Source organism: Phyllobates terribilis, unplaced genomic scaffold (assembly GCF_046119375.1).
Source record: "Phyllobates terribilis strain yellow unplaced genomic scaffold, ASM4611937v1 Scaffold_8__6_contigs__length_399053987, whole genome shotgun sequence".
NCBI lineage: Eukaryota > Metazoa > Chordata > Amphibia > Anura > Dendrobatidae > Phyllobates > Phyllobates terribilis.
Genome location: NW_027362768.1, coordinates 197088600 through 197108035, shown reverse-complemented (window position 1 = coordinate 197108035; position 19436 = coordinate 197088600). Strand labels below are relative to the sequence as shown.

At 44.6% G+C, this 19436-nt stretch overlaps 1 protein-coding gene across 1 annotated transcript; it reads left to right on the top strand.

The window, feature by feature from the left end:
• The first annotated feature begins 1437 nt into the window (after window positions 1–1437).
• Window positions 1438–19010, top strand: LOC141157121 (vitellogenin-A2-like). The gene is made up of 35 exons (XM_073644009.1): window positions 1438–1560; window positions 1784–1804; window positions 2534–2685; window positions 3508–3759; window positions 4325–4489; window positions 4564–4712; window positions 4938–5088; window positions 6054–6211; window positions 6434–6593; window positions 6845–6970; window positions 7189–7407; window positions 7492–7715; window positions 7798–7895; window positions 8249–8373; window positions 8469–8570; window positions 8660–8779; window positions 8863–9052; window positions 9610–9703; window positions 9869–10054; window positions 10737–10884; window positions 11102–11321; window positions 11423–11589; window positions 11679–12125; window positions 12435–12482; window positions 12742–12861; window positions 13968–14180; window positions 14257–14399; window positions 14869–15007; window positions 15195–15330; window positions 15746–15932; window positions 16301–16395; window positions 16864–16961; window positions 17805–17964; window positions 18195–18347; window positions 18748–19010. Exons 1-35 carry the CDS (start codon window positions 1521–1523, stop codon window positions 18849–18851), a joined length of 5310 nt encoding a protein of 1769 aa, XP_073500110.1. The 5' UTR covers window positions 1438–1520; the 3' UTR covers window positions 18852–19010.
• Window positions 19011–19436: the final 426 nt, after the last annotated feature.

Sequence of the window (19436 nt, the reverse complement as noted above, 5' to 3'; positions counted from 1 at the left end):
TTGTTTGTTGGGGTTCGATTGCTTTCATCCTTGTTCTGATCTTCAGCAGTGTGCATGTGTGATCTGTGCGCCATTCGTACCCTATGAGGCAGCCGAGCGATGCACTAAGCTGATTCCGCATCCCTATAGAGAATGAATGGAGCAGTGGTCAGATGTCTGACCTGCCACAATGAGACAGTCCAGTGGTCGATGCTCGGCATTGTGCTTGGTGATGTACGGCTGCAGAAGCTGCTCCGCCATGAAGCTCCCGGCGGGGGCGCAGAGTTTATACCAGAGGAGGTCTGGACTCTGCAGTTATGAGGTCAGCAGAGTGGGGGTGACGTTTCTGCTCCTCAGCACTCGGCCCCCCGCTCTGTAACGTTACGGGGTCTCCACTTTGTGGCTGAGTTGCTGCGGTTCCTTCCACTTCTCTATACGATCACTCACAGGTGATGGGGAAGAAATGTCATGGACGGACTTGTTCCCCCGGTGGCTCCTATTATAGGACAGTGCTTGTATCAGGGAGCTCTGCACCACCGGCCGCTCTGTACCATCGTAGTAAAGGCAGATGGCATGGCGGGGGTCCGGAGGTTATACACCGGAGGGCGGGCTGGATATTATCCACTGGGTGCAGGGGGCTGGAGGTTATACACCGGGGAAGGTAGATTATACACTGAGGACGAGAGGCTGGAGGTTGTACACCAGGGGGGCCGGGGGTTATATTCCGGGGGGCCGGGGGTTATACACTGGGGGGCCAGAGGATATACACCGGGGGGGTGGAGGTTATACACTGAGGACGAGAGGCTGGAGGTTGTACACCAGGGGGGCCGGGGGTTATATTCCGGGGGGCCGGAGGTTATACACTAGGGGACGAGGGGCTGGAGTTTATGCACTTGGAACAATGGAGCTGGAGGAAAAAAAACAGATCTCAGTGATTAAGACGTCTGACTCTTTGGCCTTCTCCTTGTATATTCTTGTTTTATATGACTTTCCTGGTGTCAGCTGAGGTGCGAGGCTCAGGCTAAGCTCTGATCATTATTCATGAGGTATCAGCGTTTTCTCATTCAGTCCATAATACAATATGGCGGCTTCAAAAAAAAAAGCCAAAGAACCGATTGCAACATTTTATCTATTCTGGAAAAATAATTGTAAAGTTCTTATCAGCGAGGTGAAATCTGATGAATTCAGTCACGATGACCAAGAGCAAACAAAGTCATCCCGACAATGATTAACCGTCCACCTTAGATTTCCATCAAAATACAAAAAAAACCCTAAAAATGCACAAAAAAAAGTGTAATTACTGTTCCTATAGAATGTGTATGAAGCCGGGGAAGTGCAGCCGCCTCTTGTCAGGACTTCTCTTCCTGCAGCTTTTTATTATTTTTTATTATTTCGTTATAAATGATTCCTGTAAACAATCTTGGAATCATCGGGGGGAAAGTTGATCATTTACCGGCGGTGATCGCTGCCAGGGTGACGTGATCTGCAATATTCGGGTATAAATACCCCGGGCGGCCGGAGGTTTGGTATTCACCATCGTCATGAGGGGAATCATCCTAGCACTACTGCTCGCACTGGCGGGTGAGCGGCCGCTCCGGCTTCAGATCTGTCTGATACATTTTTGATTATTTTTTTTAGATATAATATATATATATATTTTTTATATTTTATAAAACATAAATTTGATATCAATGTAGCAATTATATCACATTGATAGCAAATACATATAGAGATAATGCTGCATATTATATTCTCATTATTTGCAATTAACACATTTTCCTTCATTTGTTTCTCCACTTTACAGGTAGTGGAAAGTCACAAAACGGTGAGTATTCCTCCACTTATCAGAATTATTCTCCATTTCCACCGTCCGTCCGGTGATTGCAGTGAATCTCCACACTCACATAGAGCCCCCCTGCCGGACCACCGGTGATCAGCTATGATCAGCTCTGATCTATGGGTCAAATCGCTGCAGCGTCCCCACAGGGCATATGAAGTATTACACTAAGTATTACAATAGATACCGATGGCTTATCCTGAAAATAGATCATCAATATCAGATCAGAGGTGGTCCAACATCCGGCACACGACTAATGAGTGCAGCTACACAGTGTGCAAAGTCAGAACAGCGCCGCTCCGTGCACAGTAGCCGCCCCCGGTACTGCAGCTCAGCTCCTATTGAAGTGAGTGTGATCTGAGCTGCAGTACCAAGAGCAACCACTACACAGTGCACATCCAGCGGGAGGTGATTGGGTTTCATATATAAGGATATATATATAAGTCCTTCACAACCCTTGTAAGATGTTCTTGTAATATATGAATATATAAGAACGGAGAGGATTTCTAATAAGAGGTAAATTGCGAGGTTCCTTGTTATTACGAGCACTTTACACTTTTGCCCATTTAAAGGGTTGAGACAACCCCTTGAACTGTTCTTAAAGAGGATGTAAAATAGTTTTTCTAAACTAGGCGTTCCCTTTAAAGATGGCTGCTCATCAATAATTGTAATGAACTCATGGCTTCATGGCTTTTTTATTATATTGTATATTTTCAGAACAACTTTTAAACCCAACCAAGACCTACTTGTACAACTATGAAGGAATAATTGTGAGCGGCCTGCCGGATAACGGCTTGTCAAAGGCTGGACTCAAGTTGAACTTCGATGCTGAAATCAGTGGATTTGCTCAGAGAACGTTCATCCTGAAGGTAATGAAAGGAAATAGACCTTAGTTGTGGTAGCAGTTATCTACACTACATGCCAAGCCTACATTTTGCCTCTTGTTCATTATATTTAGCTCCATAGTTACTTGTCACTTGCCATATAGTTGTATTCCTTGTACCTGGTGTGAATGCCGCCGTTCTCCTGAATCTGGCGGTGTTCTTCTTTTCTTCCTACGCCTCTCCGTTCCTGAGATACAGCCTCCTCTTCCTAGCATATAAATCTAGTCATCATAGCTAAGTGGGCGTGGCCATGAACCCTTCTCTGTGGGTGTCTTATTGAGGACCACGCCCAGATAGCTTAAAAAATAGATTTACATACAATAAAGAGGTGGCCATATCTCAGGAACTGAGAGGCACAGGAATAAAAGAAAAACATCACCGGATTCAGGAGAAGAGCGGCATTTACACCAGGTAAAAAAATACATATTTATGGCATGTGACAAGATTTTCCTTTTAATACAATATCTTTCATATAAAAGACATGCAGTCATAACTTAACACTACAGCCAACATGGGTGCGAATACCACCATGTAGAATACATTTTAAACGGCAGCTGTGACCACAGGTCGCTTCCATATCTCTGATGCCCGGTGTTATACATTACAGACATATCATCATCATTGCCTGATAGTTTGTATAAACCAGACCAGTGGCCCCAGCACACAGCCCTTATCTGCCTTACTAAGTACATCGCAGGCCAGTCTACATACACAATCTATTGATTTTTCTTGTACAAGGAGGGAGAATAAAAAGTAGATTAATAGTTGAAAATCCCCTTTTAATAAACTCTTGTATTTTTTTCACAGGTCCAAAAACTTGACGTCAAGGAATATCATGGTCTATGGCCAAGAGATCCTTTCACTCGCTCCACTAAGCTGAGTCAAGCCATCGCAGAACAGTTGAAACATCCCTTTAAGTTTGAGTACCACGACGGGCGGGTGGGTGATGTGTTTGCCGCCGAGGGCACCTCAATTACAGCCGTCAACATCATCAGAGGACTCGTCGATATGCTGCAAGTCCACGTCAGAAAGTCCCAGAACGTTTACGAATTGGAGGAGGTTTGTACGCCGCCTTCTTTACTCGTCCGTCTCATGTCTAGAAACTGTTCAGTAACTTTGTAGATTGTTTCCTTAGCATTTTTTTTTGCATCAGTTATGAGATTTTCAAAGAGTTTTTCTTCATTTATATGACGAAACTGGCATCATAATTCAGTCGTCGCCTCTGGAAATAGACATAAACTTTCCCCTTCTCTGACATTTAGCCTTTCATCTTGGCGTTATAAATGGCCAGATTGCGAGAGGAGTTCGGCAATGTCTTTCTCCTCTTTCCCCATTGTCACACATGAACACTCATCCAAACCGAACGTTCACGTGCATGAAGGAGTTGGGGGAGATAAGTGTTGGCTGAACAGTGCTTGGTCGCTGATGTCTCATGTGTGTCCGGGCACCTTCAGACCATAGAATAAATGTCCCCTCATTTGCCAAACAGCGTAACATCATACTGCAGGATCAAGCACTTCCAGCATTGGGCATATAGCCAACTATAAGCACCATAACTATTGGGATCCATGATTGTAACACCATAGAATTTATCACTTAATTTTTGCCTTTTTTTTTGGCATAGGATTGTATCTCTGGAAAGTGTCCAACAAGATACGTGATCCAAGACGATGACAAGAAGTCCAATTCCATCATTGTCATCAAATCCCGGGACCTTGATAAGTGTGAGGATCGTGCAGTGAAGAGAATCGGAATGACCTTCCTGGAGCTGTGTCGAGCGTGCCAGCTGGTAAATGTCAGCTCATATGGACGTTAATGCAATTGGACTTTCTAGATACTTATCAGTTCCTATTTTCTCTTCAGAAATCCAAGCACTTGCGTGGCATGCTGACCTGCACCTACAGAATTAGGAACAAGGCACAAGGATCCGTCATAGAGGAGGCTAAGGCCAAGGAAGTCTACCAGTACTCTCCATTCTATGAACTTTATGGATCTGCTCTAACAGAAGTCAGGTACAGTCTATAACAAGCCCCGTATATTATCTTATGGCAATAACATGGACCAGCAATACCATCACACTAGGTGACAAATGTAAATCATTTCACTGCAAAAACATCAAAGGATATCACCAAGAACCTCAGCAGGGAGAGATGTTGTACTCATCCATACTCCTTGACTGATAACCTATGCAATCAGGCATTTATCTAACCACAAAATCTACTTTTTTTTGTTTCCAGAAAAGTCCTCACTTTGAAAGAGATCAAGTCCAGCCGGGTGAGCGAGCCACGTGTGCAACTAGAAAACCGCGGAAGTTTGAAATACCATTTCAACACTCAAGTTTCCCAAATGCCACTTCATTTGTTGAAGGGCAAGAACTTAGAGTCTCAGGTAAGATGCAGACTGGTAAGGCTGGGAACCAAGTGGTCAAACGTGTCTAGATCAAATGGCCCAAAGTCACAAATGAAATTCTGAGCACAAGGTCACTGCTGAATGTGGTACCTAGATTTACTAGCTAAAATATAGCATTAGGGTTGAGGCTAGAACATTCAGTTGGGGGTAGCACTAGAGCCATTGATAAAGCAAGACTTCAGTCATGGGCGAAGTGAAAACTAGGTGAACCGAGAACTTAGATCCATAGGTGAACCGAGAACTTAGAGCCATGGATGAGCTGAGAACTTAAGTTAGAACCATGGGTGAACTGAGAACTTAGAGTCATGGCTTAACCAAGAACTTAGAGCCAAAGGTGAATCAAGAACTTAGAGCCATGGGTGAGCCAAGAACTTAGAGCCATGGTTGAACTGAGAACTTAGAGTCATGGATGAGCTGAGAACTTAAGTTAGAACCATGGGTGAACTGAGAACTTAGAGCCATGGCTGAACCGAGAACTTAGAGCCATGGCTGAACCAAGAACTTAGAGCCAAGGGTGAACCAAGAACTTAGAGCCAAGGGTGAACCAAGAACTTAGAGCCATGGGTAAACCGAGAACTTAGAGCCATGGATGAACCGAGAACTTAGAGCCATGGATGAACCGAGAACTTAGAACCATGGGTGACCTGAGAACTTAGAGCCATGAGTGAACCGAGAACTTAGAGCCATGGATGAACCGAGAACTTAGAACCATGGGTGACCTGAGAACTTAGAGCCATGAGTGAACCGAGAACTTAGAGCCATGGATGAACCGAGAACTTAGAGCCATGGGTAAACCGAGAACTTAGAGCCATGAGTGAACCGAAAACTTAGAGCCATGGATGACCCCAGAAGTTAGAGCAATAGGTGCCATATAGTTATTTCCAGACGTCACCACCAGGTCTTGTACCATAGGACATCTTGAACATTTGACATCCTTCTTGCAGATCTCAGACATTCTTCAACGCCTGGTACAGAACAACCAGCAGGAGGTACAGGCAGAGGCCCCTGCTAAATTCCTTCAGTTGATCCAGCTCCTGCGAAACATTGACCCCGATAACATCCAGGCCATCTTCAAGCAGTTTTCTGACCGACCTCTGTACAGGTGAGGACGGGGGGGCCTATGAATAAGCCTTTTTGGGCAGATTAGTAACTTCAACGGGTCAATATTAAAATAAATGATATCTCTTAAAGGCTCCCCTTATGTGTTTTGGAAATCAGGCAACCCCTTTAATTTCCAGTTACTGTAGCTGTACACTTCCATGATACATTCTTTATTTGGGCTGTATACTATTTCTTTAGCTACATTTCACGGTTGTGTCTTCAGGCAATGGTTGACTAAAGCTATCCCTCTCATCGGTTCCACCGAGTCTCTGAAGGTTGTGAAGCGTAATATTCCAAACCAGAGCATCCAGGAGGCCGCCCTGTCTATCACTCTTGCCATGCATCACACACGGGCCAGCCAGAGCGCTCTCCAGGTTGCAGCTGTGAGTCTTTTGTCCTACTTTTTCTACAAACATATTTCTTTTTAATTTGTCAGAATTACTAATATTTGCAAAAATGTCATTGTTTGGATGTGATCCCATCCAAAAACACAGTACGTCCTTCCAAAAACATGTCTCGTCTGTTGTGTCTGAAATTGCAGCTTAGGCACAAGATAAGGATGATTGAAATATGTTCTTAGAAAATTGGATTTTTAAAGTTCTCAATCTGATATATTGTATAATTGTTTGTTTAGGATCTGGTACAGGATTCCCGAGTCCAGAATTCTCCAACGTTACTCAAAGCGGCCATGTTGTCCTATGGTACAATGGTCAACAAATACTGCTCCAACATCGAGGCCTGCCCAGAGTCGGCTCTTCAGGTGAGCCATTCGTCAGCTTCATTGGGTTGAATATCAGAGAAACAGGTAACAAATGTCAGGTCGATGTAATATATGATCAAATGATCTGTAACCCTCAAACCAACCCAACTGAGCCGACCAATCAATGAACCATCGTTAATCAATCTAGTTCACATTAGATGATTAAAGACATAAGATTTGTTGCTTTTTTTTTTTACAAAAGATTTAATACATTTCAGATTCTTCACGATTTTGCCGCTGAAGCTGCCAACAAGGCTCGCCCCGAAGAGATCATCCTGGCTCTGAAGGCTTTGGGTAACACTGGACAAGTTGCGTGCATCAAGCGCATTCTGAAGTTCCTGCCAGGATTTTCTTCTAGCGCCTTCCAGTTGCCAGTTAAAGTTCAGGTTGATGCTGTGATGGCCCTCAGGAACATTGCCAAGGATGACCCCAAGAGAGTAAGTGCCTTTAGCTAGGGTCTATCTGATATAAAGGTCATATCATACATGACAACCCCTCATGGACACATCCTTTCTACATAGGTTCAGGAAATTCTGCTCAGTATCCTGATGAATCGTCGTGTTCACACTGAGGTCCGCATGATGGCTTCTGCAGTTCTCCTGGAATCTAGACCACCCGCAGCCACTGTGACTACCATGGCTCTGATCATACAGAAAGAGGCTAAAGTCAACCTGCAGTTGGCTAGTTTTGTCTACTCTTACATGAAGTCCTTGACCAAAACCACGGTGCCAGAATTCCATGAGCTGTAAGTGCCAGTGTCTTACTCTTACTCGGTGCCTGTGAGTCCATCGAGCATGGTGCTAACATATTCATAAACTGACTTATAGGAATGGTGCTTGCAACGTCGCCATCAAGATCCTGAACCCAGTGCTTGACAAACTGAGCATGCGCTACAGCAAAGTCCTCAATTTCGACACTTTCAATTGTAAGTCACTAAAATGGAGCCAAGGAACTGTATAATGGTGTAGATGCAGAATTTAAAGCCCGGTGCCCCAATGCAGAGTGTGTTATCGGCCCCAGACCCACGAAGTGCCAGTTATAATATTGGCGTCTTCTTATGTGCTTGGGTCCTCCCAACCTCCAGAGCTACGTGTGACCCCATAGCTACGTCCCTGTAAGAGCATCATACTTGACAACTGTAGACTATTCTAATCCAACTTTGGGTTTCGAGAGTTTCACCGTTTTGACACATTGTATTTCTTAAGTCTACTATCTGCCATTCGCATGGTCAAATATGGCGGCCAGCATATTGTGGTAATGACTTATTTTATTTCTTAGACCCTCTGATGTCTGGAGCCACTGCCAACGTCCTCATTATGAACAGTCCCACCACCACAATGCCAGCTGTCGTCATCTTAAAACTCCGCGGATATGTGTCCGGTGCAAGCACAGATATTGTTGAGGTACCTAAAGAAGAGTCAACACCTGTTCCACTATATTTATAAATACGTCTATTAAATTCTAATGACCATGACGTGTAATCTACTTCTCATTCCAGCTTGCCGTACGGGCTGAAGGCCTCCAGGAAGTCCTTAGGAAGCAGAACATTGCCTTTGATCAGTACTCCATGAAGAAGAACATCATTAAGGTCATCAAAAGCGTGAGTGTTGCATCTAAGTCTTGGTTCAGGGCTGTCACATGCAATAGATGAAGGAGTTCCTAAAGCATTATTTGTTTTCTTTTTTTAAGTTGACCGGATTTAGAAGTCTCCCATCCGAGGTGCCTCTGGTTTCAGGAAATGTTAAGGTGTTAGGGCAAGAAGTCTTCTACAATGATGCCACCAAGGAAACCATCCAAAGCATTTTCAAGGTAAGACCGTTTGTGGTCTTACATTAGATTCATTTGCCATATTCCAGAAGTGATTTTTTACTATTTATTTTCAATGTGTCTAGATACTGACAGAGCCCACTTCCCGTCATCCCGTAATTAAGAGAATCATCCAGAAGCTTCTCGATGGACTCGTAGCACAATGGGCACATCCCGTTCTGCTGGCTGAAGTTAGACACATCATACCTACTTCCATAGGTCTTCCACTGGAGATGAGTGTATACTCTGCTGCTGTTGGCAATGCTGCTGTTAACCGTAAGATAATTGTCATTTTATGAATAATTAGTCCATAGATCCAGCTACTAAGTGCCATCAAGTCCAGTTGGACAACTGATGACTCAATGAATTTGTTTCTCCGGAATCCAAGTTTTACTCTTTGATTTTTCACTCGTAATGTTACATATTTTTCATCTTGCTGCTCGTCGTCTTCTACTTCTTTCTTGTTTTTCTTTATTTATATTTTCCGGATTCTCGGATAAAGTCTAGTCTTGGAAGATTATCTCTGATACGGTCAAGCACACAAATATTCATATTCCTACCCATCCATGGTATTCTCAAACATTTTCTAAACATGCCAAAGTTTATTCCTTTTGTAAGTCGGCAGCTCTTCATCTTGTTTTCTTCTGGGGAACTTCTGACCAGTTTCCAATAAACTCCAGAATTCCAAGGTTCTAGGAGTTCCCGGGCTGCACAATGGTGGATTCTGCCATAGGGTTTAATTGATGTTTAAAGTATATTTCTCCTATGACCATCAATAGTTCTGCCGAACAACATCATTTAATCCTTAAACAATTTTGCATTATATATTTCAGTTGACATGAAAGCAAACCCATCACCATCCAGTGACCTGAGCGTGGCTCAACTTTTGCAATCCAATATCCAACTCCGGGCTGATGTAACCCCCAGGTTAGTATACATAGATATTATAGTTACATTGTTCTAGGTTTTTTTTAAGGGTTTTACAGGTTTGATGGAACCTTCTAGGGGTTCACACGTCAGCATCCTTATTTAATATATGCAAATTACACGTGGTATCTCGATACAACTGATCCTCGTCCATTGTATTTCCAGCATTTCAGTGCTCACAGTGGCAACCATGGGAGTGAACACACCCCTCGTACAATCCGGAATTGAATTCCAGGCAAGGGTCCAGGCCGTCACCCCACTGAAGAGCTCCATAAAGTTCAATCCTAAAGATATGAACATCAAGATCGAAACGCTACCAGTCCAGCAAGAAAATGACCTGGTATCTGCAAGGTAATGTCCAGAGGATGCATTAGGGACATAATAAAGGAGGTTTTCTCATTGCTGAGGACAGCAAGTGGCAGGAAATAAATTAATTATTGGAGGGGATGTCCAATCTGGTGTCCTCCAACCAAATGTCTATCACAGGCACCTGCAGTGATCAGCTGCAATCTGAGGGCAAGCCCAGCAGCAAGTGTGTAACTTCTCCACACCACTCACAGGGGAAATGAAGTACTACAAAGTACTCACTGAAAGCAACTGTCCAAATAATGCACGGATGTGCTAGGTCCTCCACAACAAAGAAGCTCCCAGCTTTGGCTACAAATTGTGGGAAGCCTCTTTGTTATCCATTAAACTCCCTAAAAGTTTTTTTTTTACTAGCCCATACTTGTTAGAGTTTTCAGTGATATAAAGATTACAAAGTGTCGTCCAGCAATCATCTGTAATCGCCTGGAAGTAAGGGATGAATTTACCCGCAGCGCTCCCTCAGGAAAATAAAAAAAGCAGGGTGCCCATTCATAGCAATGGTTTCTGTGAGATTCAGGACACTCCTAAGATGCGGACCCTGAGCAGTTAACCCTCTCATTTCTCTCAGGGTTCACTAGATTGTGTTTTCTTCACTGGACAACCATTGATGCATAACTGGTAGGAAAAAAAAGACATAAAGTAATAAGTTTATTCATTCCGTCCCCAGGACTCAGGTGTTTGTTGTGTCAAGAAGTTTGGAAGAGATGGAAGCAGCGAAGAAGACACCAATTATCCCTAAAGGAGCCGAAGCGGACATTCTGCAGAAACATTTCGAAAAGTCTGAAAAAACTTCAGCAGAAGGCACCAGCATGATGGTAAATGTGCAAGAGCGTCAAGTAGAAAGGAAATGATGATTTAACTTATGGGGCCAAAAATTGAGAAGTTTGAGGAACCATTACTGCAGAAGAAAAAAATCATTTGGCCAAATGTTCATGGAAAAAAATAACTAGTTGGGTTATTTAGTGGAAACCAAACATCCGAAAACAGTAAGTAAAGATATTGTCTACAAATATGTGTTTTGTGTCTTTTCAGGAGGGATCTTCTGAAATCACTGCCAAGAAGTACGCTTACCCCGGAGAGACAGGACAGCACCAGTACTCGCCAGCGAACCTGTTCCACCTCTGCTTTAAAATTCCTAAAATTAACGTGCAGGTCTGTGCCCACCACAAGGCTCGTAACGCCGCAGGACGCAAACATACCAAGTTTTACCAAATCGTGGGAGAACAAGAAGCTAAACTCTCTGTGAAGCCAAGTACGCATCCCCGTCTTGTCTCCCATGCGCTTTTCTAACTTTTCTGCCATCTGATCTGTAGCTTCCGGGTGGAGTAACCTCGATTTGTTCTCCTCTTACAGCTCAGAAGGACGTAGCTATTGAAAAGCTTCAACTGGAAATTACTATGGGACCCAAGGCTGCCTCCAAAATAATTGCTCTGGCCGACCTGGAAGAGAAAGGTGAACATCTTGAGGAATCTGAAGTCCAGAAGAGGCTGAGGACCATCCTTGGCATTGATGAGACTTTGGTGAGTTGGATTGGGTAGCATGGACTTCTCTTTCCTTCTCCATGGAATTGGCATTAGATTATCTGACCTTTTATGACTTGATATTACAGGCCGCCAACCAGACCTTGCGTGCACGCAAAGCCAGGAAACACATACGTGAAGAAGACGATGAGGCAAAGCCCAGGCACGGGCATGAAACCAATAATCAACACAAGCCACACGGACATCGCTCATGGGAAGATCAGCAACAGAAAGGCCATAAGCACAAACCCAAGCAGAGCAGTAGCAGCAGCAGCGACAGCAGCAGCAGCGACAGCAGCAGCAGCAGCAGCAGCAGCCAGAGAAAAGACGGCCATAAGCACCACCAGAGCAGCAGCAGCAGCAGCAAGAGTGACAGCTCCAGCAGCAGCAAGAGCGACAGCTCCAGCAGCAAGAGCGACAGCTCCAGCAGCAGCTCAAGCCAACAGCAAAAGGATAAAAAACACCAGCAACCAGGCCATCAGCAAGTCAAATACAGGCAGCAAAAATCCCGTCAGTACGTCAAAGATGCCGATGAGGTACCATCACCGTGATATTCTACTAAATAGCCAAATATTAAAATGCTTAAAGAAATTGTCCCAGATTCAAAAAAAAGATCTTCTTTCTTCTTCAGAAACAGCGCCCCATCTGTCCATAGACCGTGTCTGGTATTGCAGCTCTACTACGAAATGAATATGACTAAACTGCAATACCAGCCCACGGACAGCGGAGGCGCTGCTTCTGGAGATCAGATTTATTGATCCTATTCATTACCTTTAAATGCAAACAAAACTCAGACCTGTATGACCCATTCAGCCCATTTACACTGTGCTTGGTTGACTTTCTAGGATGATCAGGAAATCTTTGAACTACGATTTAGGAGACCAAATGAAGAGGTACGAGGTTTTGGAATTCTGTATGATATTACGTGTGATTTTCAATAAGTGGATACTATAATCTGAGTCGTGTGGGGTTAGATAAATTGTGGAAAATACAGAGTGGGGTATTGTTTTTGCAATGTGTCTGTACGTTTATGGAATATTCTAGGCCAGGATGCCGGAATACATCACACTTCTATATTAGTATCTTGTCGCAGTGTAACTTATTCTTATGTCATTCATTGTCACCATTGTAAATCATTCTCCTTCATCTCAGCGTGTCAGGACCATGTCCGGCCGGGTCCGCGCCTCGCAGTCCAGGTCCAGCTCTAGTTCCAGCAGCAGCAGCAGCAGCAGTAGCAGCAGCAGCGAATCTGCAGGAAGACCCCAGACAAGAGTAAGTATGATGGGAGTAGTGGTGCAGGGCGGGGCAAGGCGACTATGTCACCCCCCCATCCATGGACCGTCAGCGCTCGCTCAGTCCCTTCCATCAGTCCAGGATTTAACCCTTATTCCTTCGGCACATGAATTGAACATTAAGATACCGATGTGATCATACTTTACCCTTTGACCATCTGGCTATTTTCTGGGTTTTTGCTGAAATCAACTTTAAAACTAATAAGTTCTACATTGTTATCTCTTTTGTTACATTTCCTTCTTACTTACTTCTAACCCTAACCCTCGCACCACTCATAACCCTAGTCCTAACTTATCCCTAGAGCAAACCTTAACCCTAGCCCTAGTTTGGGTTAGAAAATGTATGTAAAAAAATAAAGGTTTTTTTAGGCTAGAGTTTTTTTTCACAGGGGATCCCTTTTTTAAAATCTTGGTACAGCTTCCCCAGCTGGTCTCTGTGTCTCCCCACAGAAAATTAAAAGTGAGAGGCGAAGCAGAGAGCTGTGGTTCATCACAGAGCAGCCTCTGTCATCGCAGTTGTAGGCTATGCAGAGCGCTGCAGTCAAGATGAGGCTGCTCTCTGCATAGGCAGCGACAGAGATGACAAAGCTCACACCAGAAAGTCTCATCTCAGGCAATCTTTGTCATCTCAATCACTGCCTATGCGAGTCATTTCAGCTGCTGTCAGCAGCGAGCGAGCTCCTACTCACTGGATACTCACAAGTGAAGCTGGCCTAGGCCTAGCGACTGGCCGTTCATCATTTCACTTTGGCTGGGGTGACATTTTTGCTCTCCTTATAGAATATTGCACTTGGGGAATCGGCCATGTGTCCCCCCTGCTAAATCATTGGATAGGAGTAATATGCAAAGCCTCGCAATGTGACCCCCAAATATAACCCCTTGTATGACTACATGATACATTTTATTATTTTTATGCTACAAAATCTCAAGACTTTTTAGGCTTCTAACACATTGGGGACTCCATTTTCCAATAAACGGTTTGGTTGTGGTGGAAAGTTTTTAGGTTCTTGCAAAGTGATGGAAGTTTGAGGAACAATCTCAGGAAGTGAGTCAGCGTTGTATAACCAATATCTAATCTCATTTCAGGGCCGATTCCTGGGTGAACACAAATCTCCCAGCCTGGTGGCCACGCTTCAGGCCGTCCGTGCCGACCATAAGAAGCAGGGCTACCAGCTGATCGTATATGAAGACTATCACTCATCCAAGCCCAAGATTCAGGCCTACGTGGTGGACATTACTGGAGAGAGTCGCTGGAGAGCGTGCATCCACGCCCAGGTGGAGAGCCAACACGAAGCCCAGGTAATAAGCGTCTGGTCATATACCCATAGATCTCCCAATATTCTACATATTATCTAACGCTGTCGACGTGTCCCAGGCCGAACTGAAATGGGGTCAGAACTGTCAACAATACAAGATCGCTACATGGGTCGAAACCGGACGTTGGGGCAGTCAGCCAGCACTCAGACTGAAGTTTAGCTGGCCAAGAATCCCATCCAAGCTGAAATCCATTGGACAAGCGTAAGTCAATTAATAATGTTTCTTTTAGCTCTTCCCAATGAATAAATGTGCAAAAGAAGCATTTCTGGCACCTCGACCCCTCCAACGCGCGCCGTGTACCACCGCTTCAGGTAAATGGTGCAGCTTAAGGTGCATCATTGTGCTCTGCACTGTGCACAGCAAGCATGCTAAGCCACGCCCACTTCACCAAGCCACACCCTTTACCAAACCACACCTGTTTACGTAAGCCCCACCCATTTGTATAAGCCCCATCCAAAGCCCTCCTTGGTTGATGATGAAGAGCAGGAGATGCAGATTTTCTTTACAAAATTGATTTAGTTAATTTAATACAAATCACCATAAATATAATCTGAATGTGATAAAAATATGTAATAATTTATAACAATTGTGAATTCAAAAAACATAAAAAAACACTAAAATCTGTATAAAACTTCTGTTTAATTGTTATGAATTTGGGTTGTATTTTCAGAGTCAGTTGGTATGTCCCCGGAGCTGCCCTCATGTTAGGATTCGCCGAAAAACTCCAAAGAAACCCATCCAAACAAGCTAAGCTCGTCCTGGCCCTCTCCAACCCCAGGACCATGAACGTCGTCTTCAAAGTACCACAGGTAACCTCCCGATGTATTATCCGAGCAGAAATATCATTCTCGCCCATCCTAGGATTAGACCAGAGAAGGATGGGGCAATGCAGTGAGGCTGAGCTGTAATACCAGACACGGCCTATAAACAAGGGGGGCGCTGTGCTTAGAAAAGTCCGACCGTTAGTGGTAATGTGCTTGTGTTTACTGATTGCAGGCAACTCTCTACTACCAAGCCATGAATCTGCCCGCCGCCTTCACCGCCGCCTGGCATGCCCGTCCCTCCGACATTCAGGTCCCAACCTGGAATGTCTTTGCTGATGTTCACAACTCAATAGCAGACAGACTGACAGGTGAGTTCTGTGTCCTACATTCTGCGCACTTATATCCTACCCAGCATCAGACTGGGGGCCACAGGGTATGTTCAGGGGTCCGGTCTCCATCTAGGACATCAATATCAGATCCTGAAGTTATTCGTAATTCACCCAAAAATGTGCAGACTCTAGTGGTCAATGTGCCCACCCTAAGTCACCTCCATTGTTTTCTGCTGGACCTTTTGGGCCCTTATCTCATTATGGGCTTACTGGGGGACCCGCTGGTTCTCTGGGGGGCCGGTCTATCTATGGTCCTTCCTCTGCCTATCCCTATGAGCTCCTATCGGCCTTTTCCGCTCAATGATGGATCCTGGAAGGTCCCAGTTGCCCAATATCTCTAGACTATAGTGTTAAAGAGTGAAATGAATGACAAAACTCTAAACTTCTCCTCTAGGACGCTGCTCGCTGTCCAGCAACACGATAAAGACATTCAACGATGTGAACTACAACTACACAATGCCCGGACACTGCTACCACATCCTCGCCCAGGACTGCACCGAAGAAAACAAGTTCATGATCATGGCCAAGAAATCCAAGGAGAACCCAGAGCACAAAGATCTGAACGTTAAGCTGGGAGAGTTGTGAGTGGCCATAATTCTGCACGAAGACGCTGCGTCACTGCTACATTGTGTTACATTGTGCTACATTGTGTTACATTATGTTACATTGTGCTACATTGTGTTATGTTATAGTGTAATATGATGGAAAGGCAGATCACATATCTGATAGAAACGTATCAGTAATACAAGATATGACAGGTCAGAGCTGGACTACAACTCCCAGGCAAAGGACGTTAGTGATAACCGCAATGTTGATAGAAGAGGATGGGAGCAGCCGTGTGGTCGCCTCAGCTGCCATTCACTTCTATTGGACTTGCTTCATACTGTAAACACATTTTGCAGCTTTGCAGCATGATGAACTTTCCTTTCAACTTTCTTCTCTTTTCTAGTGAAATTATGATGGACAGCCGATCAGGAGAACCCAGGGTGAAGGTTAACAACATTGAGCTTTCCAGGGATAAACTCCCATATGAGCCCAGCCAGGGTAAGTGAGACACCGAGGGCAAAGAAAGGAACGTACACGGGGGACAACGATGAAAACAAAAAAGGGAAATGAAGTGAGGAGGAAAGAACATTTAAATAATACCACCGTATAATGCATAAATAACACCACCATACAGTGCATAAATACCACCACCATACAGTGCATAAATAACACCACCATACAGTGCATAAATATTACCTCCATACCATGCATAAATAACATCCCCTAAGTGTACCATTGTACAGTGCACACTGAATGCCACCAGAGACCGAATACTTATACTGTTATTCATAAAAGCAACCACAACACAGAGACACAATTACACCAAATGACCGAGCTATAATAGTAACATCACACAGCTCTACACTACAGCTCATAACAAATTCCACCATAATATACAATATATTAGAATTATGGGCTGATATAATAACATGACGTCAGTATAATTGTGTTCTGAATCTCTTCCAGACCCATCAGTGAGAATTGAAGAGAGAGACGGAAGAATTGTCCTATCTGCACCAGAGTTTGGTATCGAGGAACTGCTCTATGATGGAAAGTCAAGTGAGGTAATGGAGCCACACGTCTACACCTAGAACATCCAGTGACTCCATCACCTGGGGTGCCCTCAACTACCCATGTAAGACAAGACCATGCCAGATCTAAGTGTTTGGTGGTTACATTATGGGACCTCGAGGAGCTCATCTGATGCATGGATCACATGGAGCTCATCCAATGAGTGAATCACATGGAGCTCATCCAATGAGTGGCTCACATGGAGCTCATCCGATGCATGGATCACATGGAGCTCATCCAATGAGTGGATCACATGGAGCTCATCCAATGAGTGAACCACATGGAGCTCATCCAATGAGTGAATCACATGGAGCTCATTCGATGAGTGGATTACATGGAGCTCATCCGATGAGTGAATCACATGGAGCTCATCCAATGAGTGGCTCACATGGAGCTCATCCGATGCATGGATCACATGGAGCTCATCCAATCAGTGGCTCACATGGAGCTCATCCAATGAGTGGATCACATGGAGCTCATCCAATGAGTGGATCACATGGAGCTCATCCAATGAGTGGATCACATGGAGCTCATCCAATGAGTGGATCACATGGAGCTCATCCAATGAGTGGATCACATGGAGCTCATCCAATGAGTGGATCACATGGAGCTCATCCAATGAGTGAATCACATGGAGCTCATCCAATGAGTGAATCACATGGAGCTCATCTGATAAGTGGATCACATGGAGCTCATCCAATGAGTGGAGCATTGAATGCAATAACATTTGATTGCGCCCCAAATTTGGCTCATTAATTTTTGCAATTTGTTACCTAGAGGCTTTGGAGACCCCATGTTATCAGATATCCCAGTAATATCTCCCTTTTCTTTTGTAGCTTCGCACAGCTCTATGGATGAGAGGCAAGACCTGTGGTATCTGCGGCCACCATGATGATGAGACAGAACAGGAATTCAGGATGCCTGATGGATCTGTGGCAAAGGATGAAGAAAGCTTCGGCCATGCTTGGATCCTGTCTGAAGAAGCCTGCACCGGAGGTGGGTGATACATAGCGGGTCTGATGTGGGTGACCACCACAGAATATAATATTGGGATGCATAGTCCTGCAGAGTGATCAGTAGAGTGATGGGAGTGCTGACAGCAGCAGAGGAGGAGTGTGCTGACTTTTTCAGAGGCAGTTACCTGGTTGCTCATGTTATCATATTAGTGAGGATATACCTTGCACCCAGGGCACAGCAAGGTATATAATAATCTCTTTATTTTACAGTCTGCAAACTTCATCGCTCTTTGGTGAAGACTGAGAAACCAGAACGGGAGGAAAGCAAATGTTACTCTATCCACCCCGTCCTGCGCTGCGCCAAAGGTTGCACCCCATCAGCCACCACCCCCGTCTCTGTCGGCTTCCACTGCACAACTGCTGGTAAGTTATCATACCTGAGTAATATGGGATCACAAATTAATAGGAACAGGGTATACATAACTTATAGGGACTGCTGTCTGTGACTGGCATCAGTCTGATACCACATTAGTCCTGATTTGGGACCATATTATAATAAGTCGCTCCTGTTTATGGGGAGGAAAGTGCCACAAGTGACTCCAGCAGTATATGGCCCTGGCTCCCCATTAGCTGAACATACTGCCCCCCATTATGCCTCTAGATGACGCCTGCACAATCCCTGACACTCACATGCAGTCTAATAGACATGCTGGTAGCGGCCCCCTACCGCTCGGGCCCCTGGGGGCACATACGGTCAGTCTGCCCCTGCTCTGTAGGATTTTTACACGGACTCACGACTATAACTTTCACTTTTTCACTACAGATCTGGCAGAGGAGGAATCGCTGATTGACAGACCCGAAGACTATACAGAGCAAGTAGAAGCGCACACCTCCTGTTCCTGCGAGTCCCTGAAGTGCGCGGCTTAATGTCGATGACGCTGCGTCCGACCCTTCTTGTTTATACCTAGAAACTGAAGAATAAGCTGTAATGTCAGCGCCAATCAAGCCAATCGCACTTTCTAACCAACTGTATAGTTCTTCGTCCTGAACCCTGAAATTTTCAATAAATATTTGCATCCACAAGAACGTTTCCCTTTGTCTTTTATTCGCTTCTTTACCAGTCGGGGTTTTGATCAGATATTTCTACTGTGAGTTACTGAGCAAATCTCTGGTTTGGAAAATGTATATTCCTCTTCTGTTGGTCGCCTCGTTAGGACGGAAAGCCGACTCTCAGATCCATAAGCCCAAATAACCTCCTTGATGGACGCCTTCATGTGTAGCGGCTTGTGCCCCCGACTTCTAGAACTGAGCGGCTTGGTAGCTATTGTACCTGTAATGTTGTGTTGGGCGGCCACATTCCCCGAGATTCTCGCAGGTCATTAGTAGTCTATTACAGCGCGAGCGCACAAACAACACGGCCAACAACCTGGGGCAGAACCAAGTATGGAAGGACCAGATATACAAGTACAGGGCTCAATGGGGAGGTTTGATAACATAAACTTTAAACTTTTT